The sequence below is a fragment of the Myotis myotis genome, unplaced genomic scaffold (assembly GCF_014108235.1).
Source record: "Myotis myotis isolate mMyoMyo1 unplaced genomic scaffold, mMyoMyo1.p scaffold_m19_p_6, whole genome shotgun sequence".
NCBI lineage: Eukaryota > Metazoa > Chordata > Mammalia > Chiroptera > Vespertilionidae > Myotis > Myotis myotis.
The window spans coordinates 94,569,072-94,593,484 of record NW_023416368.1 but is presented as its reverse complement, the minus strand read 5'-3'; the positions used below and the strand labels follow the sequence as shown (position 1 = coordinate 94,593,484).

General features: G+C 49.8%; 1 protein-coding gene and 2 pseudogenes across 2 annotated transcripts; 2 read left to right on the top strand and 1 right to left on the bottom strand.

The window, feature by feature from the left end:
- The first annotated feature begins 5,889 nt into the window (after positions 1-5,889).
- RAB11B (RAB11B, member RAS oncogene family) lies at positions 5,890-15,775 on the top strand. Of its 2 annotated transcripts, XM_036315387.1 has the most exons (5): positions 5,911-6,069; positions 12,456-12,651; positions 13,669-13,862; positions 14,185-14,265; positions 14,749-15,775. In XM_036315387.1, exons 1-5 carry the CDS (start codon positions 6,030-6,032, stop codon positions 14,892-14,894), a joined length of 657 nt encoding a protein of 218 aa, XP_036171280.1. In that variant the 5' UTR covers positions 5,911-6,029; the 3' UTR covers positions 14,895-15,775. The 2 variants fall into 2 exon arrangements, with proteins under 2 accessions (XP_036171281.1, XP_036171280.1); XM_036315388.1 differs by lacking the exon at positions 14,185-14,265 and having other exon boundaries at positions 5,890-6,069.
- On the bottom strand, positions 6,781-6,893 carry LOC118659435 (annotated as a pseudogene).
- Positions 15,776-19,677: 3,902 nt separating the features above from the next.
- On the top strand, positions 19,678-22,250 carry LOC118659193 (annotated as a pseudogene).
- Positions 22,251-24,413: the final 2,163 nt, after the last annotated feature.

The following is a 24,413-nucleotide window of genomic DNA, read 5'->3' as shown; positions in this document are numbered from 1 at the left end:
ACCTTAGGACTCAGTGCACTGCCACCTGCCTCAAGATACCTTCCCTGACTCCCTAACGAAGGAGCTCCACTATCACATAACTGTGGGGACCCTGTTTAGAGTGCATCGGATGGTCAAGGTCATGCTGAGCCTGGGACTCAAAATCAGAATGTTCAAGGCTAAGATACCAAACACAGGTCCACGGACTGTGTGCAGGTACACAGCACATACAGCAATCTCACGGTCACTGTGCCCTTCTGTAGCCAAACTGATCGATGTCATTGTTGGCAACTGGCCTTGTCTAAGGAGTATAATACATGTAATTAACCAGCCAGTGTGCTGGGAGAGAAGCTCAGAGGCAGTTACAGAGGCCAGCCAGCGTAATGGACAGAGGAGTGGGCTGGAGAAGCTGAGGTGGGCACAGAGGATTATAGCTACTGTGCAAGACGGAAGAGGCTGGAGAAGCGGCTGAGGCAGAGAGCTCAGGTGCTGTTACTATGTGAGGTGGTGAGTCTAGGGGGCAGCATGCAGCTGCTCGGATAATAACTGTGGATACAGAGACTGCTATACTGTGTGGGAAAAATATGTGTTTACCAGCCAGTGTGTGGCTGCCTATATGGGGTTGCTGTGAAGGACTGTTTTGTCTGATGGCTTATATGGCCACAGCTTCTGCAATAAAGACTCATTCTTACATACCCACAACTTCTCATGGCTTCTCTGTCTACCAACCGGCAGCCAACAAGGTCCAGACCCTGGCAAAGGGGCTCTGCCCCAACAGTTAGTACAATGGGCAGGATTTGAGAAGGAAGCTGGCCTGGTACTTGGCATAGCTGAGGAGAATTCAGAAGAAAATACGGACTCAGAGCAGCAGTGCTGTGCAGAGCTCTTGCTGCTCCTGAAAATAACCCAGGTTATTTTCCTCATTGCATGCCTCCCATGGAGGGACCTGGAGATTATAATACTAAGCAAAATAAGCCAGTCAGAGAAAGACAAATGCGGTGTGTGTTGTTTACTTGCTTCTTGTCTCCCTGTCCCCACTGAACTGTCAGCTCCATGAGGATTGGGACTATCTTATTCAATGATGTGTCCCCAGCACTAGAGCGCTGCCTGGCACTTAGTAGGTGCTGGGTAAGTACTTATTAAGGAAAGGACTAAAATGATTCTTAAACAGCGGAGCGAGGAAATCTGACTCATGTTTTAAGACTCCCTCTGACTGCTGTGGCAAGAACAGCATGTGCATGTGTGGGCAGAGCAGGGAGATCTGGAAGGTCCAGGGAGTGATGATGGGGCAAGAATCAGGGTGGTGGCAGTGGAGGGGCAGTGGAGAAGTAGTCAGAGTATATGAGGAAGGAGGGACATGAAAAGGCAATTAAGAGAGGGGTAAGGAGGCAGGGCCAGGGGAGTAAGGATGAGAAAGGAGAGAAAAGTACATGACCTCTGGTTTTGATCATGGAGTGGGGGTGGGAAGAACGAAGACACAGGAGGAGGAGGAAAAAGGCCAAATTAATATCTAGGTTGCCTGATGGACATAGCAGGGATGATGTCCAGGAGGCAATAATAATTATAGTTATATAAAAAGTAATTATAGTTATAGTTATAACTAGTACATGAGATCTATGCTTACATTATCCATCACATATTCCAAATATTTATTGAGAACAACAGTGATTACGACAGACACATCTATGCCATCACGAGGCTGATAATATTATTGACTAGAGACAGAAACTAAACAGATTAATGGACCAAGAAAGAAATACAGTAGGTCCTCGGGTTATGTCGGAGATCCGTTCCTACAGTGTGACATAACACGATTTTCACTGTAAGTCGGAACCCACCTACATAAGCCCCTACGTCACTCAGATGGAGCACATACACAGCAGTAATGAAGTGAAACAGTAAAAAAAATTAAAAGAAACATAACAATTCCTGACCTTTACTTGTGGTAAAAAAATAATAATAAAAACATAAAGCATATATGTACATACGTCGAAATTACGGAACTTTTTTATATATATAAATAAATGGGAAATGGTGATGTAACCACAAAATGACATACGTCGAGTCCGACGTAACCCGACTGTATATACTTTAAGGTTAGGTAGTGAGAAATCCTGGGGTGGGGAGTGTGTGTGTGTGTGTGTGTGTGTGTGTGTGTGTAATGAAATAGGGTAAGGGACAGAGAGGAGAGATTATGTTGGACAGAGTCTGATGTCCAGTAAAGATTATATTTGGCCCTAGCCGGTTTGGCTCAGTGGATAGAGCGTGGGCCTGCAGGCTGAAGGGTTAGATTCCGCTCAAGGGCACATTCCCAGGTTGCAAACTTGATCCCCAGTAGGGGGTGTGCAGGAGGCAGCCGAGCAATGATTCTTTCTCTCTCCTTATTGATGTTTCTATTTCTCTCCCTCTTTGAAATCAATAAAAAAAATATTTTTTAAAAAGACAAGAATCCTAAAACACCAATCAGAAAGAATACATGTACCCCTATATTCAATCCCAAAACACCAATCAGAAAGAATACATATACCCTATGTTCACAGCAGTGTTATTTACAATAGCTAAGATCTGGAAACAGCCCAAGTGCCCATCAGTAGATGAGTGGATAAAAATGCTGTGGTACATTTACACAATGGAATACTATGCGGTTATAAATAAGAACTCTCACCATTTGACAGCATGGATGGACCTGGAGATTATAATGCTAAGCAAAATAAGCCAGTCATAGAAAGACAAATACGGTATGATCTCACTTATACGTGGAATCCAATGAACAAAATAAACTGATGAACAAAATAGAACCAGAGTTATGGATACACTAGAGGCCTGGTGCACGAGATTCATGCATGGGGGGGGGGTGAACGGGTCCCTCAGCCCAGCCTGTGCCCTCTCACAGTCTGGGACTCCTGGCTCCTTACTGCCCACCTGCAGTGTAGGTGGGAGAGGTTTCTGCCACCACCGCTGTGCTATCCAGCCCTCAGCTTGGCTTCTGGCTGAGTGGCACTCCCCCTGTGGGAGCACACTGACCACCAGGGGGCAGCTCCTGCATTGAGTGTCTGCCCCCTGGTGGTCAGTGCACATCATAGTCGTTCCCCCAACTGATGAATTGCATATTATGCTTTTATTATATACTAGGGACCAGTGCACGAATTCATGCACCTTGAAAGGAACTGTGGGCTGCGAGGCTGTGGTAGGCACAGGAGTGAGTTTCAGCTCATCCTCTGTGCCCCTGCCCAGCCCCTCCCACTGCGCTCCCAGTCCCCTGTTTGCCGGCAGCCTTGCTCCTGCTACCGCCACTCCCACGCACTGATGGCACCAGCCCAGCTCGCCCCTCAGGAGCAGGGGGAGGTGGAGAAGCCCTCAGGGGCCATCAGGGCCAGCAGCCGCAGTCGAGTGATTGGGACTGTGGCACACGGGAGCAAAGAATTTTCGGTAACCACCAGACGCTTGCCCCGATGACAACAACCAGTGCCTCACCTTGGTCTGGTGCCCCCACTGACCTGCTCCATTATCTCACTGCAGACAACGCCCGCCATGTTCTGCACATGCCCCCTGGTGGTCAGCACACGTCATAGTGACCAGTTGTTTGGTTGTTCCAGCGTTTGGTCTATTTGCATATTAGCCTTTTATTATATAGGACTAGAGGCCCGGTGCACAAAAATTTGTGCACTCGGGGGGGGGGGGGTCCCTCAGCCCGGCCTGTGCCCTCTCGCAGTCTGGGACCCCTCGGGAGATAACGACCTGCTGGCGTAGGCCTGCTCCCGGGTGGCAGAGGGCAGGCCCAATCCCTAGGTGCAGCCCCTGGTCGGGCTCAAGGCAGGGCCGATTGGGGAATTGGGGCGCTGCCCCCTGTCATGCACAGAGCAGGGCGGATCGGGAGGTTGCGGTGCCACCCCCTGTCACACTCAAGGCAGGGTCGATAGGGAGGTTGCGGCACCACCCCCGTCACGCACAGAGCAGGGCCGATCAGGGGGTTGGGGCGCTGCCCCCTATCACACACAGAGCAGGGCCCATCAGGGGGTTGAGGAGCTCCCCCCTGTCACGCACAGATCAGGGCCCATCAGGGGGTTGGGGAGCTCCCCCCTGTCACACACAGAGCAGGGCCCTTCAGGGGGTTGGGGGAGCTCCCCCCTGTCACGCACAGAGCAGGGCCGATCAGGGGGTTGGGGCGCTGCCCCCTATCACGCACAGAGCAGGGCCCATCAGGGGGTTGAGGAGCTCCCCCCTGTCACGCACAGATCAGGGACCATCAGGGGGTTGGGGAGCTCCCCCTTGTCACACACAGAGCAGGGCCCATCAGAGGGTTGGGGCGCTGCACCCTGTCACACACAGAGCCGCAGGGCGATCAGGGGGTTGGGGAGCTCCCCCTGTCACGCACAGAGCAGAGCTGATCAGGGGGTTGAGGAGCTACCCGCTGTCACGAACAGAGCAGGGTGGATAGGGAGGTTGTGGCCCCACCCCCTGTCACACACAGAGCCGCAGGGCGATCAGGGGGTTTGGGCGCTGCCCCCTGCTCCGCTGATCCTGGTGCTGGGAGGCATATTACCCTTTTACTATATAGGATAGAAGCCTGGTGCATGGGTGGGGGCTAGCTGGTTTGCCCTGAAGGGTGTCCTGGATCAGGGTGGGGGTCCCGCTTGGGTGCCTGGCCAGCCTGGGTGAGGGGCTGAGGGCCGTTTTCAAGCTAGCGGGTGACTGAAGCTCCCAACCTGTCCTTTTTTCCTTTTTTTAAAAATTCTGGGCCAGCTTTAGCTCTGAGGCTCGGCTTCAGCTATGAGACCTCCGCTGCTGAAAGCAGGTTTCTGGCCTTTGTTTACCTTCTGTATTTGAAACAATGTTGCAGTCCTGCTGGCTGAAGCCTGGGGTTTTGTTCAGCTTCTATATTTGTTACAATGTTGCTTAGAGTGCAGCTGAGAGGCTGGCAAGGCAGGCGGGGAAGCTTGGCTTCCTCCATCACTGAAGCAAGCAAGCCTCCCTGTTCGCGTCAGCTGCCTGGCTGCCAGCCGCCATCTTGGCTGGCAGTTAATTTGCATATTGCCCTGATTAGCCAATGGGAAGGGTAGTGGTCGTATGCTAATTACCATGTTTCTCTTTTATTAGATAGGATGATGATAATATTATTATATAGGATGGTACAGACTAACCTAACAGGTATCAGAGGGGAGTGGGGGGGGGGGCGGTTGCTGAGGGAAAGAAGAGAATAGACAAAGAACATATATGCATACCCCATGGACACAGACAACAATGTGGTTACAGCCAGAGGGAGAGGAGGTCGGGGTCTGGGTGGAGGGGCGCAAAGGGAGAGAATGGGGGGGCAACCATAATGTCAACAATTAAAAAAAACCTTAATGACAGAAAGTGGGTGGTTAATTTAGTACATGTTTAGGGAAAAGATCTAGATTATCTTCAAAAGTTTCCATGAGGTGGGTTTCTTTCCTGTTATACAGAAAGGGAAACTGAGGCAGAGGGTTAACGTTATGAGTCGCCAATGTAAGGACGAAAACTGCAACCGAGAGAGAAAGGACCTCAAGGTGGAAAAGACCTCGCGCAGAGGCCTCGGGAAACGGTCATTAATGGGGGCGGAGCCGGTGGGCCCATACATTGACCTATGATGTCATCCGGACGTTGGATAGCGTAACATTACCTGGGCGTAGTCCCATTTTCCTTCCCGGAGAGTTCCGCTGTTGGTCAGGCACGGTCTGTATCAAGTCTCTCATTGGCTACTCGCTCCGTCAATCCGTTTAATTATTCCAGCTTTCCGCCCCGCCTTCCCGTTCCAGTCTCTGAGAGGTTGCCGGGGCTGTCACTTCAGAAAGGTCCGCATTCCTTCCGCCTTTCTACAGCCGACCGGAGGCGAGGAAGGTGGATCCCAGGCGGCGCCCACCCCCGAGGCTCTGCTTCCGCCTCTGATTGGCTGCTCTGGGTGCCCGTCGCTACGCCACCCGGTGCTGATTGACTATCCTGCCGCCGCTCTGCGCGGCGCCGGCCCCGCCCCCGTCGGGTGTTTGTGGTGGGGCTGCGGCGTCGTGGATCCCGCCGGAAGCGCCAGGACAATGGGGACCCGGGACGACGAGTACGACTACCTATTCAAAGGTACGGCCGGTGGGGCACAAATGGACGAGGTGCCGGCGGCCAACAGGCGGGCCGAAGTTCCGTCTAGGCCGCTGGGCCCAGGTCGGAGCCCAGGACTTGGGGTCCGGCGGGACAGGCAGTTGAGAAGGCCGGGGCAGGCTGATCTCGACAGCTTTGGGCCGGCGTATGCGACCCTGCAGACTCGGCTGACCTGAAGGGCCTGAGGTTCCCTGGATGCGCCCAGGCAGGGCTCGAGCCCAGAGGAGGTGGGGCCCCCAGCGGTGGGAGAGGCCGTTGGGGGCGAGGCCTCGGGAGGGGACGGGACCGCCCCACCTTTTGAGGGCCGGTCTGGGTGGAAAGCTCCATTGGGGTGGGGGTGGGGGTGGAACCATTGGAGGCGGGGCTAGGATGTTGTGGGCGTGTCCAAGAAGAGGGCGGACGGATGGGGCGGTACTCTTCACAGGGTGGGCGTGGTTAGACTTGGTAGGAGCACCTTTAGAGGCGTGGCCAAGAAGGGAGGCGTGGACTCTGCGGATTGAGTTGTGTGTTGGGGGTCACCAGATTGCGTGGAGGAGTGCCTGGCGTGGGAGTGGGGGACTGTGTGTTGGGCCCAGGCCTGGTGGTTAATAGCAAGTTATCTCTCTTACCTCTTAGAACTCTTTTTTTTCAAGAGGTATATAAATCGCTTAATGATTACTCATAATAGTGGATGATACACAAAAAATTCCCATCTATAATTTTATCTGGCACATAAGGCTTCATGAATTTGCGTATCATCCTTTCTCATGGGGCCTTGCTAATCTCTATCATTCCAATTTTAGTGTATGTGCTGCGGGAGCAAGCACACACTTAGAACTCTTAATAGCACCACCCAGTACCTGCACTTTTCTAAGCTCTTTACACACAAAAATTCATTGAAATCCTCACCACAACCCTGGGAGGTCAGTATTATCCAGTGTCTTCTTTTATGGACTTGGAAACAGGCCCAAGGAGATAAGGACATAGTGAATAAGTGTTAGAGCAGAATTTGAAACCAGGCCATTTGTTGGCTTTGCCACTTAGGGAGTGTATTTGGGGGAGCTTATGGCCAGGATCTGGGACTAAGGTACCAGACAGCCTCCTTCAACACAGCACGATGATGGCTTGGGTCTGGGCCAACCTTCTGGAGGATTTTCCCAGCCGGAGGGACATAGGGCTTTGTGAGCCTCAAGTATGGCCTATGTAGGTCAGGCAGCCATAGCTGGCCTGCAGCCAGTTGGGGAACTCCTTCACCCCGCCCCAAGCCGAAGAGACTTGCTACATGTTGCTAGAGTCCTTCATTTCTCAGCTCAGCTGGTTTAGGGGTCACTGGCTTTATAGTGCCTTCTGTGCCAAGCTGGACTTTGGCCAGGCCTTCTGCTGTCCCTGCTGGCTGTTAGTGGCTGCCCTTGAGAGCTAACTCCTGGGCCCACACAGGGTACTTTTTAAAAAAATCCTCACCTGAGGATATTTTTCACATTGCCTTTTTTTTTTTAGAGAGAGAGAGGAGGGTAGGGAGGAAGGGTGGGGAGAGAAAAGAAAGATAGAGACAGAGAGAGAAACATTGAAGTGAGAGAGACACATTGATTGGTTGCCAGGGCCAGGGATAAAACCTGCAACTGAGGTATGTGCCCTTGACGGGAATTGAACCCACAGCCCTTCGGTCCACAGGCTGATACTATAACTACTGAGTCAAATTGGCCAGGTCCACATGGGGTACATTTGCTCTGCTGCCTGCTGTGTGAGGGTCTGCCTGCCACACTAGCTGTTGGAATCTTTCCTTATTGGGTGACCATCCAGCATCTTGGGGCACGCGACCAGCAAACTTTAGAGGTGTGGAGAGTGGACGGAGCACTCCTTACCTGCGTGGGGGAGTGCCCATTGCAGAGCCCAGAGTCTTCACCCAGCACCGTGGGCTCTGGGAGGTGCCTGCAGGCTAATATGTCACTGGCAGTTGAGGCCGTGTGGTCAGCAGGCATGTGGTCAAGGCCCTGGTGCAGACTAAGCCTTGTGGTTGGTCTCACCTTAGAGGCAGGGGAAGTTCTGTTAGGGTTTTGGGGACTGATGACAGGTGGTCTGGATTCCAATCTTGCTACCCAGTCTGCCCTTAGGTGGCTGCTCCTGGATCAAGGTGGGGCATACACCTGGCCCTGGCATTGCCAGGGCAGGGAGCATTCCCCCTATCACCCCTTCCATGTTTCTGTGGTCATTTGCTTGTTATTTTCAATTGTTTGCTGATATAAGTAAGTAATTCCAAGTGTTTGCACAAATCATCTTTTGCCCTTTGGGTTATTTCCTTGAAGTATGTTCTCAGAAGTTCAGTTACTGGGTCAGGGGCAATGGAGCAGCTGTGTACTTCCCAGGATTGGTCTCTAGTCCACTTCCTGGAAACACTAATTCCACTTCTGTAGCACCTGGCATGGGGGGATGGTGCCCGCCTGCCCTGCCTCCTTCCCCCACTGACCTCCTTTTCTGAGTCCATACGGTCAGGGCTCTCCAAACTGTGGTCATCTGAGACCTCCTTGTTGGAGGACCCCCCCCCCCCACCTTTATCCTTTAACCCTTTGCGTTCCAATGTTATTTTTGGAATTCAAATAGTCTGGTCCAAATTAATTGACGGGATTGAATGTTGAACTTTTTAATGTTCTTATTGTTTGACGTTGGACCTGCTCCTAGCACCTGGTCTGTCGAGTCAGCCTCGAGGTTGGACCGAAAAGGGTTAACGTTTGTCTTTGAATTTACCCAGGTTTTCATTCTTTTAAATGGGAAAAGGAAAGTCTATTTGGCTCTGGCAAATAAAGAAGGGAGGAGGGAAGCCGGCAGGCATACCACAACCCCCACATAAATATGGCGAGTAGACAGATACATAAATATTCTGTACGCCCTCCCGTCCCAGCCCTTCCTGAGACCCCATGGCCTGCAAAGAGTCAGGCCTGGGCATTAGAAAGGCACCCAAGACATGACTGCATCAGAAGAGTTGACCAGGGCCAGCTTTCTCCTTGACCCTGCCACCTGGTAAAGGCCACCCTTTAGCAGAAAAGGGGACAGTCATCCTCCCACCCCACCCCCACCCTGTGCCCAGCCTTCCTCAGGCTTCTGTCACCTTCCCCTGGCCCTGTCTTGGGCACAAAGGGGCCAACCTCTCACTTTGGGACACTGGTTGCGGCCTGTCCAGCCCTCCCACCAGTCTTGTTTGTTTTGGCAGCCATATCACATGTTGGCTTTCCTGACCTCCACTGCCAAGGCCAGCAGATCCTCCTGGGTATTTGCTGCACACTCCCCTTTCCCCAGGAGTGAGGTTGTTTGTTTGTACCTAATTATAGATTCTCACATTTATCTTGTCAACTGTGGGTCATTTTCCCAGCCCCATCAGTCCCCTAAGGCTCCCTGATTTCTCCTCTGATTGACCAGGCTATGGTGTCTATAGTGGGAGCAGTGGTGTCCCCAAGGGCCACCGAGGCCTTTCTAGAGCCACTCACCTGGCCCATAAGGACGTGGTTGATGTGGGAAGCTTCCACGGTGGCCCAGAGCCCTGTTCTCTGGGTTGTTTACACCCTTGCCCCATCTATGAGTACTTTTGGGGAAGGGGGCAAGGAGAGAGTGACTGCCAGCCCCAATGCTCACCTCTCTCTGCCAAGTGCTCCCAAGGTAGCCTCCTGGCTCTGCCACCTGTACAGGACTCCACCAGGCCCACTGGTCCCAGAACCAAGCACACCATCTTCTCCCATTGCAGATGGTGGCCGTGCCTGTGCCCCAGCTTAAAAACCTCTTCTTTGTTCTCTAATTTCCAGGGGACTAGCTCTGGTAAGATTGCTCCCAAGTGCTGGCCCCTGGAGCCTGGGATAATCAGGGTCTGCTTCCTGGAGGAGAGATGGGACTCTGCTCTGCCTGAAGTAGGGGAGTGTGCTCCCCACCCAAATGGCCACTCAGTTTGCCTGAGCATCTGAGTGTGGGCCCTGGTGGTGCTACACTGTTATGGGGCAGGCCAGAGGACACAGGCCTTCAAGAGGTGCCAGTTCTTTGTTTTTGCCAACTAGGCTTGCCTGCCCTGCCAGCCAAGTGGCGTGTCTAGGGAGGCCATTTCCTGGCCAGCATTGCTACCAACTTCTTTGGAAATGCTAGGGGTCGTGTCCTCAAGGGCCCTTTATTTTCCCAAGACAATAGATCGCTTGTGCCTTTGATAGAGCCAACCCAGCCACTGCCCTGCTGGCCACCTCTCTGCAGCAGGCACCTATGTCAGGGAGTGCCTGGGCATCCTGGCCTTTCCAACATTTATATGGGCAATGACTGGTGGCCCTCGTCCTATTCTTGCAGCCACTTTATAATTTGTTCACTCTGTCCTATGTGTGGGGTTCTGTGCCAGGGCCTGGGGATACAGCAGGGAATGAGACCATCTGATATCATACCCTTGAAGAAGACGGACGAAAAACAAATAAGTGAAACCTGGCAAGTGTGGGAGGGTGGCAAGAGCTATGGAGGAAAGGCAGGGGGTGCAAGTGGCGAGTTTTGGAGGAGAGGGGTATTAAGAGGACTGCAGGGAAGGCCTCCTTGATTGAGTGCCATCTAAGGCACCACATGGAGATGAGGGTAGGAACCAGGTGGGTACCTGGGGAAGAACATTCCAGGCAAAAGGCAGTGTGCACTTGCACATCTCTGAGTCCTAGTGAGGAGGCCTGTGTGGCAGGGGCAGAGTCGGCAAGCAGGGGAGAGAGAGGAGGTGAAGGCAGGGAGGGGACAGGGACAGGTCATGCAGGGCCTTGTGAGTCCTAGGGAGGACTTAGGCTTTTACCCCAAGGGAGGTGGGAGCCCTGGAGGTCTGTGGGCAGAAGAGGAGCAGGACCTGACTCAGGTGCTCACAAGTACCCCCTGGTGGCTGCCTCGGGAGAACAGCCTGTTGGTTGGAGATGAGAGTGAACTCAGGGACACTAGAGGGGAGGCTGCCTGGATTACCTAGGGTTGGGGCAGAGACAGTGGTAAGAAGTTGGGAGAATCTGGACATGCACACATAACATTTTTCATCGGCCCGAGGGTGACCAAGCCTGCAGTGCTGACAGCTCTCCACTGGACAGATCCACGCTCAGATGCCAGAGCCCAAGGCCCATACTTGGGAATCCATGTGGTTTCCAGCCGGGGCATCTGATCTCTGCTGTGTGTTGTTCCTTCTGTGCTGCATATACACCCATGCATGTGTACACACACACAAACACAATTCTCCTCCAATATGCCCTGGGGCTGAGGCCAGCCTTCCCAGGCCTAGGACCTTCCTGGATCATCTCGAGTGGCCCCACTCCTAATGGGAAAGACCCACCAGGACTGCTTTGCCCTGCTCTGGAGGGCTCTTGTCCTGGATGTCCCTGCAGAATGGTCCAACCCTGGGGATTAGCTGAAGGGAGGATGAGCAGGCTCTATTCCCTCTTAATTCCATGCAGAGGGCACATTTCTCTTTTGAATGGGCAAGTTGGCTGTGCTGGGCTGAATGTTGGTTTGCTTGCAGCCACTTTCCATGAAGAAGCAACAGGGTGGGCATGGGACGTGAGGCTTCTCATTTCCTGTTACTTAAAACTCTGGAGCCAAATTCTTGTCGGTAGGAACGTGGTGGTACAATAATAATTGTTTTTCCACCTGTCTAGCCGGCTGGATGCTGGCTGAGTTCTGATCCTGCAAGTTCTTGTGTCCCCTTCCCTAAACTGGTTCCTGTCTTTCTTTTCACACCTGTGGAAAAGGCAGTCCAGAGAGATTAAGTGACTAGCCCAGCCGTAGGCAAACTACGGCCCGCGGGCCGGATCTGGCCCGTTTGAAATGAATAAAACTAAAAAAAAAAAAAAGACCGTACCCTTTTATGTAATGATGTTTACTTTGAATTTATATTAGTTCACACAAACACTCCATCCATGCTTTTGTTCCGGCCCTCCGGTCCAGTTTAAGAACCCATTGTGGCCCTCGAGTCAAAAAGTTTGCCCACCCCTGGACTAGCCCAAGGTCACCCACCCCACAGTTTACTTGGGCCTCCAGGCTGCAGTGAAAGTTTGGGGGTTGATGGATCCCCGAGCCACATGCCTGCCAGGATGCATGGGTCCCTATGCCTTAGCTGGAACAGCCCTGCTCTGAAGGGTTAGACATAGGCAAGGGTATTGTGCTGTCTGCAGTGGCTGTGTTTCTGGAAACCTGGAGCCACTGTTTGCTTCTGCACCAAGAAATGTGGTACCTTGGGCAAGGGGCTCTAGACAGCTCTGACTCCACCCTGTTGTTAGCTGTCACATTTCTGAAGAACCTGGGGCACTGCTGTGAAGGCTCTGCAGGTGGACGTGAGTGGCATGTGAGTCTTTGCTTGGTGAGCTGCCCTGCTCTGCCCCATGGAGCCGTACCTATATCCCTCCCCACCCTTACAGTGGTGCTCATCGGGGACTCGGGTGTGGGGAAGAGCAACCTGCTGTCCCGCTTTACCCGCAACGAATTCAACCTGGAGAGCAAGAGCACCATTGGTGTGGAGTTTGCCACCCGCAGCATCCAGGTGGACGGCAAGACCATCAAGGCGCAGATCTGGGACACCGCTGGCCAGGAACGCTACCGCGCCATCACCTCCGCGTGAGTGGCAGGGATGAGGAAATGTAGGTCTTGGACATAGGGCTAGTGGGCTCTGAAGGAGGGGTAGGAGTTGGGCAGGAGGAGAAGGGGAGAGCGCAACCCTGAGAGCATTTGGCCCAGGGTGGAGGGATGAGACTCCCCCGCCCCAGGAGTGGTGGGACCCTCGGAAGACCATTGCCCACTCTTGACCGCTCTGTGACCTCATGTGGGCACGTCCAATGGCTCCTCTGACCCCTGGAGTGGGCCATTCCACTCTGCCCACCCCTCAGTCCTGCCTGCTTGGCCTGCCCTGCCTGGCTATGTTCCAAGTCTTCCTCTTTCCTTGGCTCCCTATGGCCACCCAGCCATCAGGACCTACTGGAGCTGCCTCCTTCCAGACCCCTTGGCCATTTCCCCATTAGTCACACGCTTTCCTCTCAATGCCTTCCACTAAAGCCTGGTTACCTCTTCATCTCTTTAATCCCTCAGGGTGCATATGTGTCCATTAGTCGTCTTCATTGGAGCTTTTGCCTAGCAGCAGCCCTTTTCCTGCACAGGCAAGGTTTCCTTCTCCCTTGTTGTGGGTGTCTTCTGACCTCAGGCCCTTAACTCCCTCCTCAGGCCTCCACAGCCTTTTTATTTATTTGTTTTCTTACTGTATATTTTTTATTGATTTCAGAGAGAACGGGAGAGAGAAATTGAAATATGAATGGTGAGCAAAAATCATTGATCAACTGCCTCCTGCACGCCCCCTACTGGGGACCAAGCCCACAACCTGGGCATGTGTCCTTGACCGGAATAGAATCTGGGATCCTTCAGTCCACAGACCAACACTCTATCCACTGAGCCAAACCGGCTAAGATAGGCCCCCACAGTCTTGAGCTGAATCTGGGCACAGAGTCCTCTTGCAAGGCCATGAAGGTCGCTTCTCGGCTGGGCTCTGTGTGGGTCCAGGAACTGCTGCCCTCAGAGTCTTGGGGGCCCCCATGGGGCGCTGGCAGGCAGCTCATTCCTGGGCCCTGCCCCCTGTCCCCACAGGTACTACCGAGGTGCAGTGGGTGCACTGCTGGTGTATGACATCGCCAAGCACCTGACATACGAGAATGTGGAACGCTGGCTGAAGGAGCTGAGGGACCATGCTGACAGTAACATCGTTATCATGCTGGTGGGCAACAAGAGTGACCTGCGCCACCTGCGGGCTGTGCCCACTGATGAGGCCCGAGCCTTCGCAGGTGAGCACCTACCAGTTGGTGAAGGGTTTCACTTAGGGTTGGGGCCCTCCTGCAGGGGCCAGCCCCTGAGAGCGGGACTTTGATTAAGGCATCCGTGAAGTTTCTGGAAAGCCACAGCCTCCTCCAGGTCCTTCCCATTTTCCCTGGCTGTGAGCAAGGCCACAGTGCCATCCTCCCTTCTTCACAGAGTGGGCATCTAAGTCCTACCCTCTTGGCCCCAGCCCTTCATTTCCTGGGCCAGGTGAGTGAGTAGGCACACATGGGCCCCTAGGGGATACAGGAGAGCCCCCTGCTCACCTGGGCAACCTTCTCTCTGTTCCAGAGAAGAACAACTTGTCCTTCATTGAGACTTCAGCCTTGGACTCCACCAACGTAGAGGAAGCTTTCAAGAACATTCTCACAGGTTATCCCAGGGTCTGGTGGGGGCCACAGGAACCCCTAGCAGGCCCACCAAAGGTGGTGTGGGAAGGACACCAGCCACACTGGTTGCAAGCTTCAAAATGCAGCCCCTGACCCTTCATTCCTTAAACCTGCTGGTTAGTCTGGACAGGAGAACAGACATGGCAAGCTCTGTGAAATCAGGCTAGATCCCACCTCTACTGGCACTTGGCTCCCAGCTCCATGGGTGAACCCATGGCTCCATCAGGGAACAGCCAGAGGGGACTGCAGATGGCCTCAGGCCCAGAGCTCCTGGTTTTCTGGAAGTTTATTCTGAGGAGAAGGGGGTCTCTGAACTTTACGAAGAAGAGTCCTGGGCTGGGGAGGGTATCTCTGTGACCAGATGTAGGTTCTACCCTTGCTGAGTGCACAGGGGAGAACCCTTATGTTAGAGGTGCAGGTAGGCCAAGAGTATGCAGGGCACTCACCTCACATCCCCCCATTGCAGAGATCTACCGCATCGTGTCACAGAAGCAAATTGCAGACCGCGCAGCCCATGATGAGTCCCCTGGTAACAACGTGGTGGACATCAGCGTGCCACCCACTACTGATGGACAGAAACCGAACAAGCTGCAATGCTGCCAGAACCTGTGACTGCCCCGTGCCTCGTCCAAATATGCGTGCGTGCACATCCTCATCCTTCGCCTGCCCCTCATCATGATGTCTTCTCTGACCTGACCCTCTCTGTCCCTCTGTGACTGGCTCCTACCCCTCCACTGAGCTCTGCAGACAACTGGGGCTTAGGAAGAACAGGAGTCCAGCTGCACCATCTGTTCTCCCCCACCCCAGGGAAGCTTGAAACCTGGCTGCTGCACCTATTCTTCTTGGGTCCCAGTGGGCCTCTGGGTGGTGTGGGGAGGGTGGCAGGATGGACCAGGCCAGCCAGAGGCAAGAGGATGGGCACACCAAACAGGCTTCAATTTTCCACAGCAGACTCCGGGGAGCAATTACCTCCCTTCCTCTCTGGCTAGTTGTCCCAGCTGGCCCTGGTCCCTACCCAGAACCCCCCTCTGGGCAGAAGCCCGAAGAACAAGTGACCAGGGGACTGGGTCAGGCAGACAGGCTCCAGCATCCTACCACCCACATACAGTCAGCACCGCCTTTGACCTCAGCCTCTCCTGTGCGTGCGTGAATCCAGCTCCTGCCTGTAGATTTATGCTGGGAGAAGACCTCCCCCCCTTTCTGCACGCAGCGCACTCCCCACCCCTCCCTGTGCCCTTCTCTCTGTCTTGTCTCCCTGTCTGGTCAGGAACTGTTTGCAAGTGAAGCAATATCTCAGTGTTTTGTATATACAACAGCTCTTGTAGCCTTTGTTTTTTTGTTATTGTAGAGAAACAGATTCTTTATACACTTTGTAAGATTGACGCCAAACCCCAGCTCTCAGATCTCTTATTCTCCCTGTGGCCCCTGTTGCCCCAATGCCTCATTTCTCTGTCCCGTTACTAAAATGTGTAACCCGACTTCCTGGACAGAAACCTGCCGCTGCACTTTTGTCTTCTTTCTCTGCTCCAGGTGGCCACCCCTGAGCCAGGCCCCTTGCTGCACACATCCTCTACGGGGCTGCACCACCAGGCTCAGCCTCACAGGGAGCTAGAACACCAGGCCTGAACCCCTGCTCCGGACCATGCAGAGGCCTCCTGAGCTGGCTACGGAGGCCCTGGGGGGGGGTAAGGGTGGGAGGGAAGGCTGAGGGGTGGGGAGTGACTTTAAACTCCTTGCTGCAAGGACCACCAGCTTTAGGACTTGAGGGTGGTCCTCCAGGAGGAGGTGGGCTGTGTCCACTGCTTTCAACTCCCAGCTCTGGGAGTTGGACTGCTCATTTCTTCCATCTATTCCCCACCTGGCCACCACTTGGGGTCCCAGCAAGGACTAGTAAGAGGGGCTGGCCCACATGTTGGCAGTACCAGTCCCATCCCAGACTGATCTCTGAGGAAGGCTGAATGGGATGCTTGTCCACACGGGCAGGACTGGCCTGAGGGCAGGTTCCCAAAGTGGAGGGAGCGAGGGGAGTGCCCAGCCCTGTCCCTGCACTGATCACATGACCCAATGGGTGTTCTCTCTCACTTGAGTGCTAGTAGCTGTTCTAGAAGCTCCAGACTCTGGCTGAACCTCTTGTGCTCTTGACCCCTAGGAGAGCCAACAGAGGGGGATTCCAGGCTCTGGCTGCCCTGCCCAGACATCCCTCCAAAAGAGCTCTTGAGTCATAGGGGCTGTTCTCACAGGAGTTGGGTGAGCCAGAGCCCATGCTCCAGGCTGAGGAGCACCCTGGGCTGGGGATCTGGTGGGGTGCACAATCCAGGGCCTATTTACATGGATCTCAGGTCCCCTGGGTTTAGGTAGGGTGTGCTATGGAGAGGCAGAGGGTGAATGGGAACTTCAGGAGGGCCAGTGAAGCACTCAAACACCCGAAAGGTTTCAAGAGTCAAAGATCAAATCTTTGTGGAGCCTCAGGTTGACCAGGCCCTGGGCACATGCCAGTATTTAGACTGAGGGTGATAGTCCAGTGATACTATTTCAGTTACTCTAATTTCAGTAATTTAATAAGCACAGCATGCTGGCTTTGTACTAGGCACTGTTCTTCAGAGTTTTTTGTTTTGTTTTTATGGTAAAATAAACATTACAAAAAAAATTTTTAATTGATTTTTAGAAAGAAGAAGGGAGAGAGAGCGATTTGTTTTCCACTTATTTATGCATTTATTGGTTGATTTTTGTATGTGCCATGACGGGATCAAACCCATAACCTTGGCTTATTGGGACAATGCTCTAATCAACTGAGCTACCTGGCCAAGGCCATCTCAACCATTTTTAACAGTACAGTTTAGTGGCATTAATGTGGTACACTCACATTTGTTGTACCACCATCAATCTCCAGATCTTTCTCATCTTCCCAAAATGAAACTCTGCCCCCATTAAACACCAAATCCCCCATCCCCTGGCACCCACCATTCTATTTTCTGTCTCTGAATTTGTTAACCTAAGAATGTCCAAACATATAGAGAATTTTTATTAGAATGTATTTGGGGATAACCCTGATGGGTGTGGCTCAGTTCATTGGAGCATCGTTCTGTACACCAAAAGGTGGTGGGTTCAATTCTCAGTCAAGGTTACATACCCAGGTTCTATCCTGGTCAGGGTGCTTTTGGGAGGCAGCTGGTCTATGTTTGTTTCACATTGATGTCTCTCTCTCCCTCTTCCTCTCTACCTTCCTCTCTCTAAAATCAGTTTTAAAACATTTATTTGAGGAAAAATTATTAGAGGATACACCTGAAAGCAAAATCTCAACAGACTGAGAAAAATGCTTTGGAGAATAACAATTTGCAATGTCTTTTATGCATTTTAGATTAAGGAGGAAGATTATATGAAAGTGTGAGAAGGCAAGATGGTGATCAAATTACAGGATAGTTAAGATCATGTGCTTTCCTATGCTTTAAGGGGATCAATGAACAGGGCTTGCTGACGGCAAAGATAAGCTATTTAGTAAAGAAGTTATTTGTCAGGTGTAACTACCCACTATGAACTGCCCAGTTAGCAATTTAGTTAGTTTTTTGTTAATACTCACCAAGAATATTTTTCCATTGATGTTTTAAAAATACGTATTTTTATTGATTTCAGAAAGGAAGGGAGAGGGAGAGGGAGAGATAGAAACATCAATGATGAGAGAGAATTATTGGTCAGAAGCCTCCTGCACGCCCCCTACTGGAGATCGAGCTGGCAACCTCTTGATTCCTGGGTCAACGCTTAACTGCTGAGCCACACCCAGCTGGGCTCAATTGATTTTTAAAAATATATTTTTATTGATTTCAGAGAGGAAGGTAGAGGGAGATAGAGATAGAAACATCAATGATGAGAAAGAATCATTGATCGGCTGCCTCCTGCATGCCCCTTACTAGCGGTTGAATCCGAGCATGTGCCCCTGACTGGAATCGAACCCAGGACCCTCCAGTCCACAGGCCAGTGCTCTATCCACTGAGCCAAACCAGCCAGGGCTCCATTAATTTTTTTTTTTTTTTTTAAGTGGAAGGGAAGGAGGGAGAAGGGGGGAGAGAGAGAGAAAAAACAAACATTGATGTGAGAAAGACACATTGATTGCCTGCCTCCCACAGCAAGTGCCCTGACCTGGGTTGGGATTGAACCTGCAACCCAGGTAAGTGCCCTTGACAGAATCAAACTCTGGACCCTTTGGTTAGCGGGCCAACACTCTAACCACTTAGCAACACCAGCCAAGACCCAGTTAGCAACTTATGATCAGACCACCCAGTGAGGTCACTTTCGATAGAATCCCCCCACCCTTTTTTTTGCCCACAAATTTCACTCCTCTAGGGACCTCATAAAAGTGGAATCCTGCAGTATTGTCTTTTTGTGTTGGCTTATTTCACCGAGCATGATGTCCTCAGGGTTTATCCATGTTGTAGCAGGTATCAGGATGGCCTTCCTTTTTAGGCTGAATAGTATTCCATCGTATGGATAGGGCACATTGTGTTTTTCCTTCATCTGTCCATGGGCACTTGGTTGCTTCCACCTTTTGCTACTGTGAATCACGCTGCGACGAATGGCATGCAAATACCTGGGTGAATCCCTGCTTTCAATTCTTTTGGGTGGAATTGCTGGATCATATGGTAATTCTGTGTTTAATATTTTTGAGGAACTGTTAATCTAAATAAATTATGCCATAAAAGAATGTAGTCCCACAAAAAAAATAAATCTTTTATGTTGTAACAGTTCCTCAAAAAATTAAACAATTACCATGTGATTCAGGAGGTGGGCATAATTTACCAGCCTCAATTTATAGACAGGGCACAGAAGTCATTGATGGGAAAAATAAATAAATGGGTATTTTTAAAAAAGTGACTCTCCCAGGGTCCTACAGTTAATAAGTAAGCAGGTTTCCACACCAGAGCTATATAGTAACCACTTAGCTAGAAGACTTCTCCAAATGTTTATTGAGTGCTTACTATGTGCCAGGAAGCCCTAACAATTGAAGAAAATGCCCAGATAAAAGACTGGGAAGAAGTATACCAAAATTAAAAATATTATTTTATTTTATTTTATTATGGCTCTAGCTGGTTTGGCTCAGTGGATAAAACATTGGTCTGCGGACTGAAGGGTCCAGGGATTGATTCCAGTCAAGGGCAGGTACTTCAGTTGCAGGCTTGATTCCTGGCTCTAGTTGGGGCATGTGCAGGAGGCAACCAATTGATGTGTCTCACATTGAGGTTTCTCTCTGTGTCTCCCCGTCCCGCTTTCTAAAAAAAAAAAAAAGGAAAAATATCCTCAGAGATGATTAACAACAAAATTTTATTATGGCCCAGCCAGTGTCGCCCAGGAGATCATGGTTCGATTCCTGATCAGGGCACATGTCCCAATTTTGGGCTTGATCCCCAGTGGGAGCATTCAGGAGGCAGCTGATTGATGTTTCTCATCAATGTTTCTATCTCTCTATCCCTCTTCCTTCCTCTCTCTGAAATCAATAAAAACATTTAAAAAATAAAGAAAAAGGAATTCTATGAAAAGTAACCTTACAGGGTGGTCTGATCATAATTCCTAACAGGGCAGGTCATGGTGGGTAGGCACATCCTAGGCATATAACTTTTTAGTAAAGGGTTTATTTCTGTGCATCTAGATTAACCTTTGAAATGCCTCTTTTTAAAACCTTTTAAATGTGAACCACCCTTTCAGACCCCTCCTCTAAAGTATAACCATCCTCAAGGGAGCACAATCTTCACTATTCTGTAATCCAGTCTCTACCTTGCTTTTTCACACTTTCATGTGATCTTCCTTGTGTTCCTTCTTTAATTTTGAATGCATAAAGAAAACTGCCAGTTGTTATTTTGCAGAGCATTTTATTTGTTTTTATTTATTACTATTATTTTATTTTTGCAGAGCATTTTAGATCTTAATCCCTGGCATCGGTTTTGGCTTAAATAAACTCATAAAAATTATCTGCAAGTTTGAGCTTTTCTTATGTCAAAAGAACCCCTATATTGCCACCACCCAACTTCAGTCAGTATATTACACCCTGTAGCAGCTATCTTGCTACCATGAGAAAAAGGCCAAGAGGATCTCAGAGTCATTGACCCTATCGTCATTTGACCAAACCAATGCCAGCAGCCATCCTCTAGAATTCTTGTTGAAGCTAACAAAAATTGGCTCATCAATGAACATTAAATCTGGTGGGTGAAGGTTTATTGGGTAACAGGATAATTAGTTTCAAAGTATTTTCCCATAACTCACTTATTAACAAGTACAACATAATAAATCATGCTGGAGAAATCATGCTAGCAGACAATTTTGATCAGGTTAGCATAATCAGTGATGGAAGAAATCAACATTTTATGCCTCCTGATAGTTGTATGCACTGAGAACACCATCACTCTATGGTTCCTGTCCCAAATAAAATATTACACAAACATCAGTTGAGAGGCTTTCTAAAAATAACTAGCCTATAATTTTCCAAAGTACCAAGGTCATGAAAGACAAGGAAAGATTGAGGAATTGTTCTAGACTGAAGGAGATTGAATTAGATGACAAAATATAATATGTAATCCTGGGATGGATTCTGGAACTTTAAAGGACTTTATTGAAACTATAAATAATATTTAGGAATTACATGGTAATATCAGATGAATATTAATTTCCTGGTTTTTGAGGTTGTACTGAGATTATGTGGAAGAGTGTATTTAAGAAAAATACACTGAGGCAGGGAGAGCCATCGCCGCTGCCACCATGAGTGATCAGCAGCGGGACTGTGCCTTGGACTTAATGAGGTGCCTGCCTCCACAGCAAATTGAGAAAAACCTCAGTGACCTGATCGACCTGGTTCCCAGTCTATGTGAAGATCTGTCTTCTGTTGACCAGCCACTGAAAATCGCCAGAGACAAAGTGGTGGGAAAGGATTACCTTTTGTGTGACTACAACAGAGACAGGGACTCGTGTAGGTAGGTCACCATGGAGTAACAAGTATGATCCTCCCTTGGAAGATGGGGCCATGCCTTCTGCTCGGCTGAGGAAGCTGGAGGTGGAAGCCAACAATGCCTTTGACCAGTATCGAGACCTGTATTTTGAAGGCAGCGTCTCATCTGTCTACCTCTGGGATCTGGATCATGGCTTTGCTGGAGTGATTCTCATAAGAAGGCTGGAGATGGATCAAAGAAGATCAGAGGCTGCTGGGATTCCATCCACGTGGTGGCAGTGCAGAAGCCCAGTGGCCGCACCGCTCATTACAAGCTGACCTCTACGGTGACGCTGTGGCTGCAAACCAACAAATCCGGTTCTGGCACCATGAACCTTGGAGGCAGCCTTACCAGACAGGTGGAGAAAGATGAAACTGAGCGACTCCTCGCCACACATAGCCAATATTGGGCGCCTGGTAGAGGACATGGAAAATAACATCAGAAGTATGCTGAATGAGATCTACTTTGGAAAAACAAAGGACATCGTCAATGGGCTGAGGTCTGTGCAGACTTTTGCAGACAAATCAAAACAAGAAGCTCTTAAGAATGACCTGGTGGAGGCTTTGAAGAGAAAGCAGCAATGTTAAACCTCTGCTTCACGCTAACCGGACATGCCATGCACTTGTTAGATTCCTTTCTTAGGAAACTCATTTTCTGCTCCCTTCCCTGTCCCTTTCCTCCCTGACAGGTCACACAACACCTGTGTCACTGACCTGCACAGCGCTATCACACCCTGAGAATAAAGCCGCTAAATACCCTCTCCGTCTCTAAAGCCTGCTTCCCACCACATTTTGCTATCAGAACTTGATGTTTCCATAGAGACCATGTGTGTTTTGTTTGCCCAGGCTCTCCCCCCCGCCCCCCTCCCCCCATTTATAGGCATAAAATACACTGTCTGCCTCCCCTTCCACCTTTTTGTTACATTGGTGTAAAAACTGTAAAACAAAAAAATTTTATGAAATAACTGTGGTGTGTGAAAGAAGAAAAACTGGAAATCTGACTCCACGTGTGTTTGGGAGTTGCTTGGGGTTGGGGTGGGGAGCAGGGGACAGCTCTGGGAGGAAGGAGAGGTGGCCCTCAGCACTGTCCTGCACGCTGGCCCCTGGCCTCGGAGACCACGTTGTGGGGGTGGGGGGCCTCGACCGTCTGCTCTTCTGGCCAGGTGCTTTTCTGTCCATTTTTATGGAATGCAAAAGGAGTTTTTGTTTTATTTTGTTTTTTTTTGTAAAGCTTAAAAAAAAACCCTACATTTTATACTTGAGCTTCCATACTTTAAAAAAAAAAGGAAAAAAAGAACAAAAAATAAAAAGAAACTGGGATGCAAAAAAAATACAGTGAAGTATTAAGGATTAATGAGATACCATGTGTGTACCTGATACTCTCAACTCTGAAATGTTAACAATTGGGCAAAAGGTTTATGGGGGCTCTGTGCATTATTTCTGCAACTTTTATGTTTATTTGACATTATTTTAACATAAAAAATAATTTAACATGAGCCCTGGCAGTTGTCCTGATACACCAAGGTTGCAGGTATGATGCCTGGTCAGGGCACATACAAGAAGCAACCTTTATTGATTACAGAGAGGAAGGGAGAGAGAGAGAGAGAGAAACATCAATAATGAGAATCATTGATCGGCTGCCTCCTGCACATTCCACACTGAGATCAATCCCACAACCCGGGCCATGTGCCCTGACCAGGAACTGAACCATGAGCTCCTGGCTCGTAGGTCAACGCTCGACCACTGAGCAACACGGGCTGGGCCAAAATTGATGTTTCTCTTTCTCTCTGCCCCTTCTCTCCAATTAATAAATAGAAAGTTTAAAAAATTTTAACCCAAGTGCATAGATTTAAACATTTGATGTGTTTTGATTTGCAATCATTATCCTTAAAGGAGGCCAAATTGTCCACTTTGCTGCCAGTGGGATCTTCTTTTAGTTGGCCCACACTGGCACTACATTAGTAGGTAATGTCTTTGACAACTATTGTGCTTTCTGGTATGTCACGATGTGCCAAGTTTATTTTGTACATTTTCTGTACCAGACCGAGAATCAGTCATTTCCCCAAGGTTCCCTGGTTCTGTCCATTGGAAATGAAACTTAAAAGTCCGCAAGCTTAAGGAGCACTTATTGCAATGAGGTTGGTCTTTGTTTCTGACCTTTTTAGTGGACAAAACTAAAGAATGTTTGCTTTTTATTTATTTTTTAATATATTTGTGTTGATTTCAGAAAGGAAGGGAGAGGAAGAGAGAGAAACATCAATGATGAAAATCATTGATGAGCTGCCTCCTGTAGCCCCTACTGGGGTTTGAACCCGCAACCCGACCTCCTGGTTCATAGGTCAATGCTCAACCCCTGAGCCATGCCAGCTGGCCAGTGTTGCTTTTTATAAAGATAAAATATATCATGATTCCCTGGCCCCTGTGGCTTAGTTGGTTGGGTGTCTTTCTGTGAACTGAAAGGTTGCTGATTCGATTTCTAGTCAGGGCATATGCCTGAGTTATGGGCTCACTCACCGATAGGCAGCATGCAGGAAGCAGCCAATCCATTATTTCACTATCACATCAATTTTTCTCTCTCCCTCTCCCTTCCTCTCTCTCTAAAGAACAATAAAAATATTTTAAAAATATATATATATATATATCATGATATTCCCAATTCAAATTCAAGACTACAAGGGTTTTATTTATTGAGATCAATCTTATATCTGTACCCCTCTGAAAATTCCAGTTTTTGACACCAACATAATTACTCCTTTGTATTATCTCATATTACACATGTAACATGCTTAGAACAACTATTTAACACCACCACCACCAATATAGTAGTGGCATGTACAAATTGTTGTGTTTTAAAAGTCACTAGGAGTTCATCTTTGTGTTATTTTGTCACCAACTGGATACTCTGGTTCATTAGTTTTATTTTTGTGTTTAGGGGTATCTCCAAATTTTGTTTTATAATTATATAAAATATTTGCATGGCCCTAGCTGGTTTCGCTCATTGGATAGAGCGTTGGCCTGTGGACAGAAGGGTCCCAGGTTCAGTTCCTGTCAAGGGCACATGCCCGGGCTGCGGGCTCAATCCCCAGTAGGGAGCATTCAGAAGGCAGCCAATCAATGATTCTCTCTCATCGATGTTTCTGTCTCTCCTTCTTCCTCTCTGAAAT

Bases quoted from the DNA above. Each gene is read 5' to 3' on its own strand.
- RAB11B (XM_036315387.1), top strand. From the start codon at position 6,030: ATGGGGACCCGGGACGACGAGTACGACTACCTATTCAAAG. The intron at 6,070-12,455 runs GTACGGCCGGTG...CCACCCTTACAG, and splicing joins GTACGACTACCTATTCAAAG to TGGTGCTCATCGGGGACTCG. The intron at 13,863-14,184 runs GTGAGCACCTAC...TCTCTGTTCCAG, and splicing joins TGAGGCCCGAGCCTTCGCAG to AGAAGAACAACTTGTCCTTC.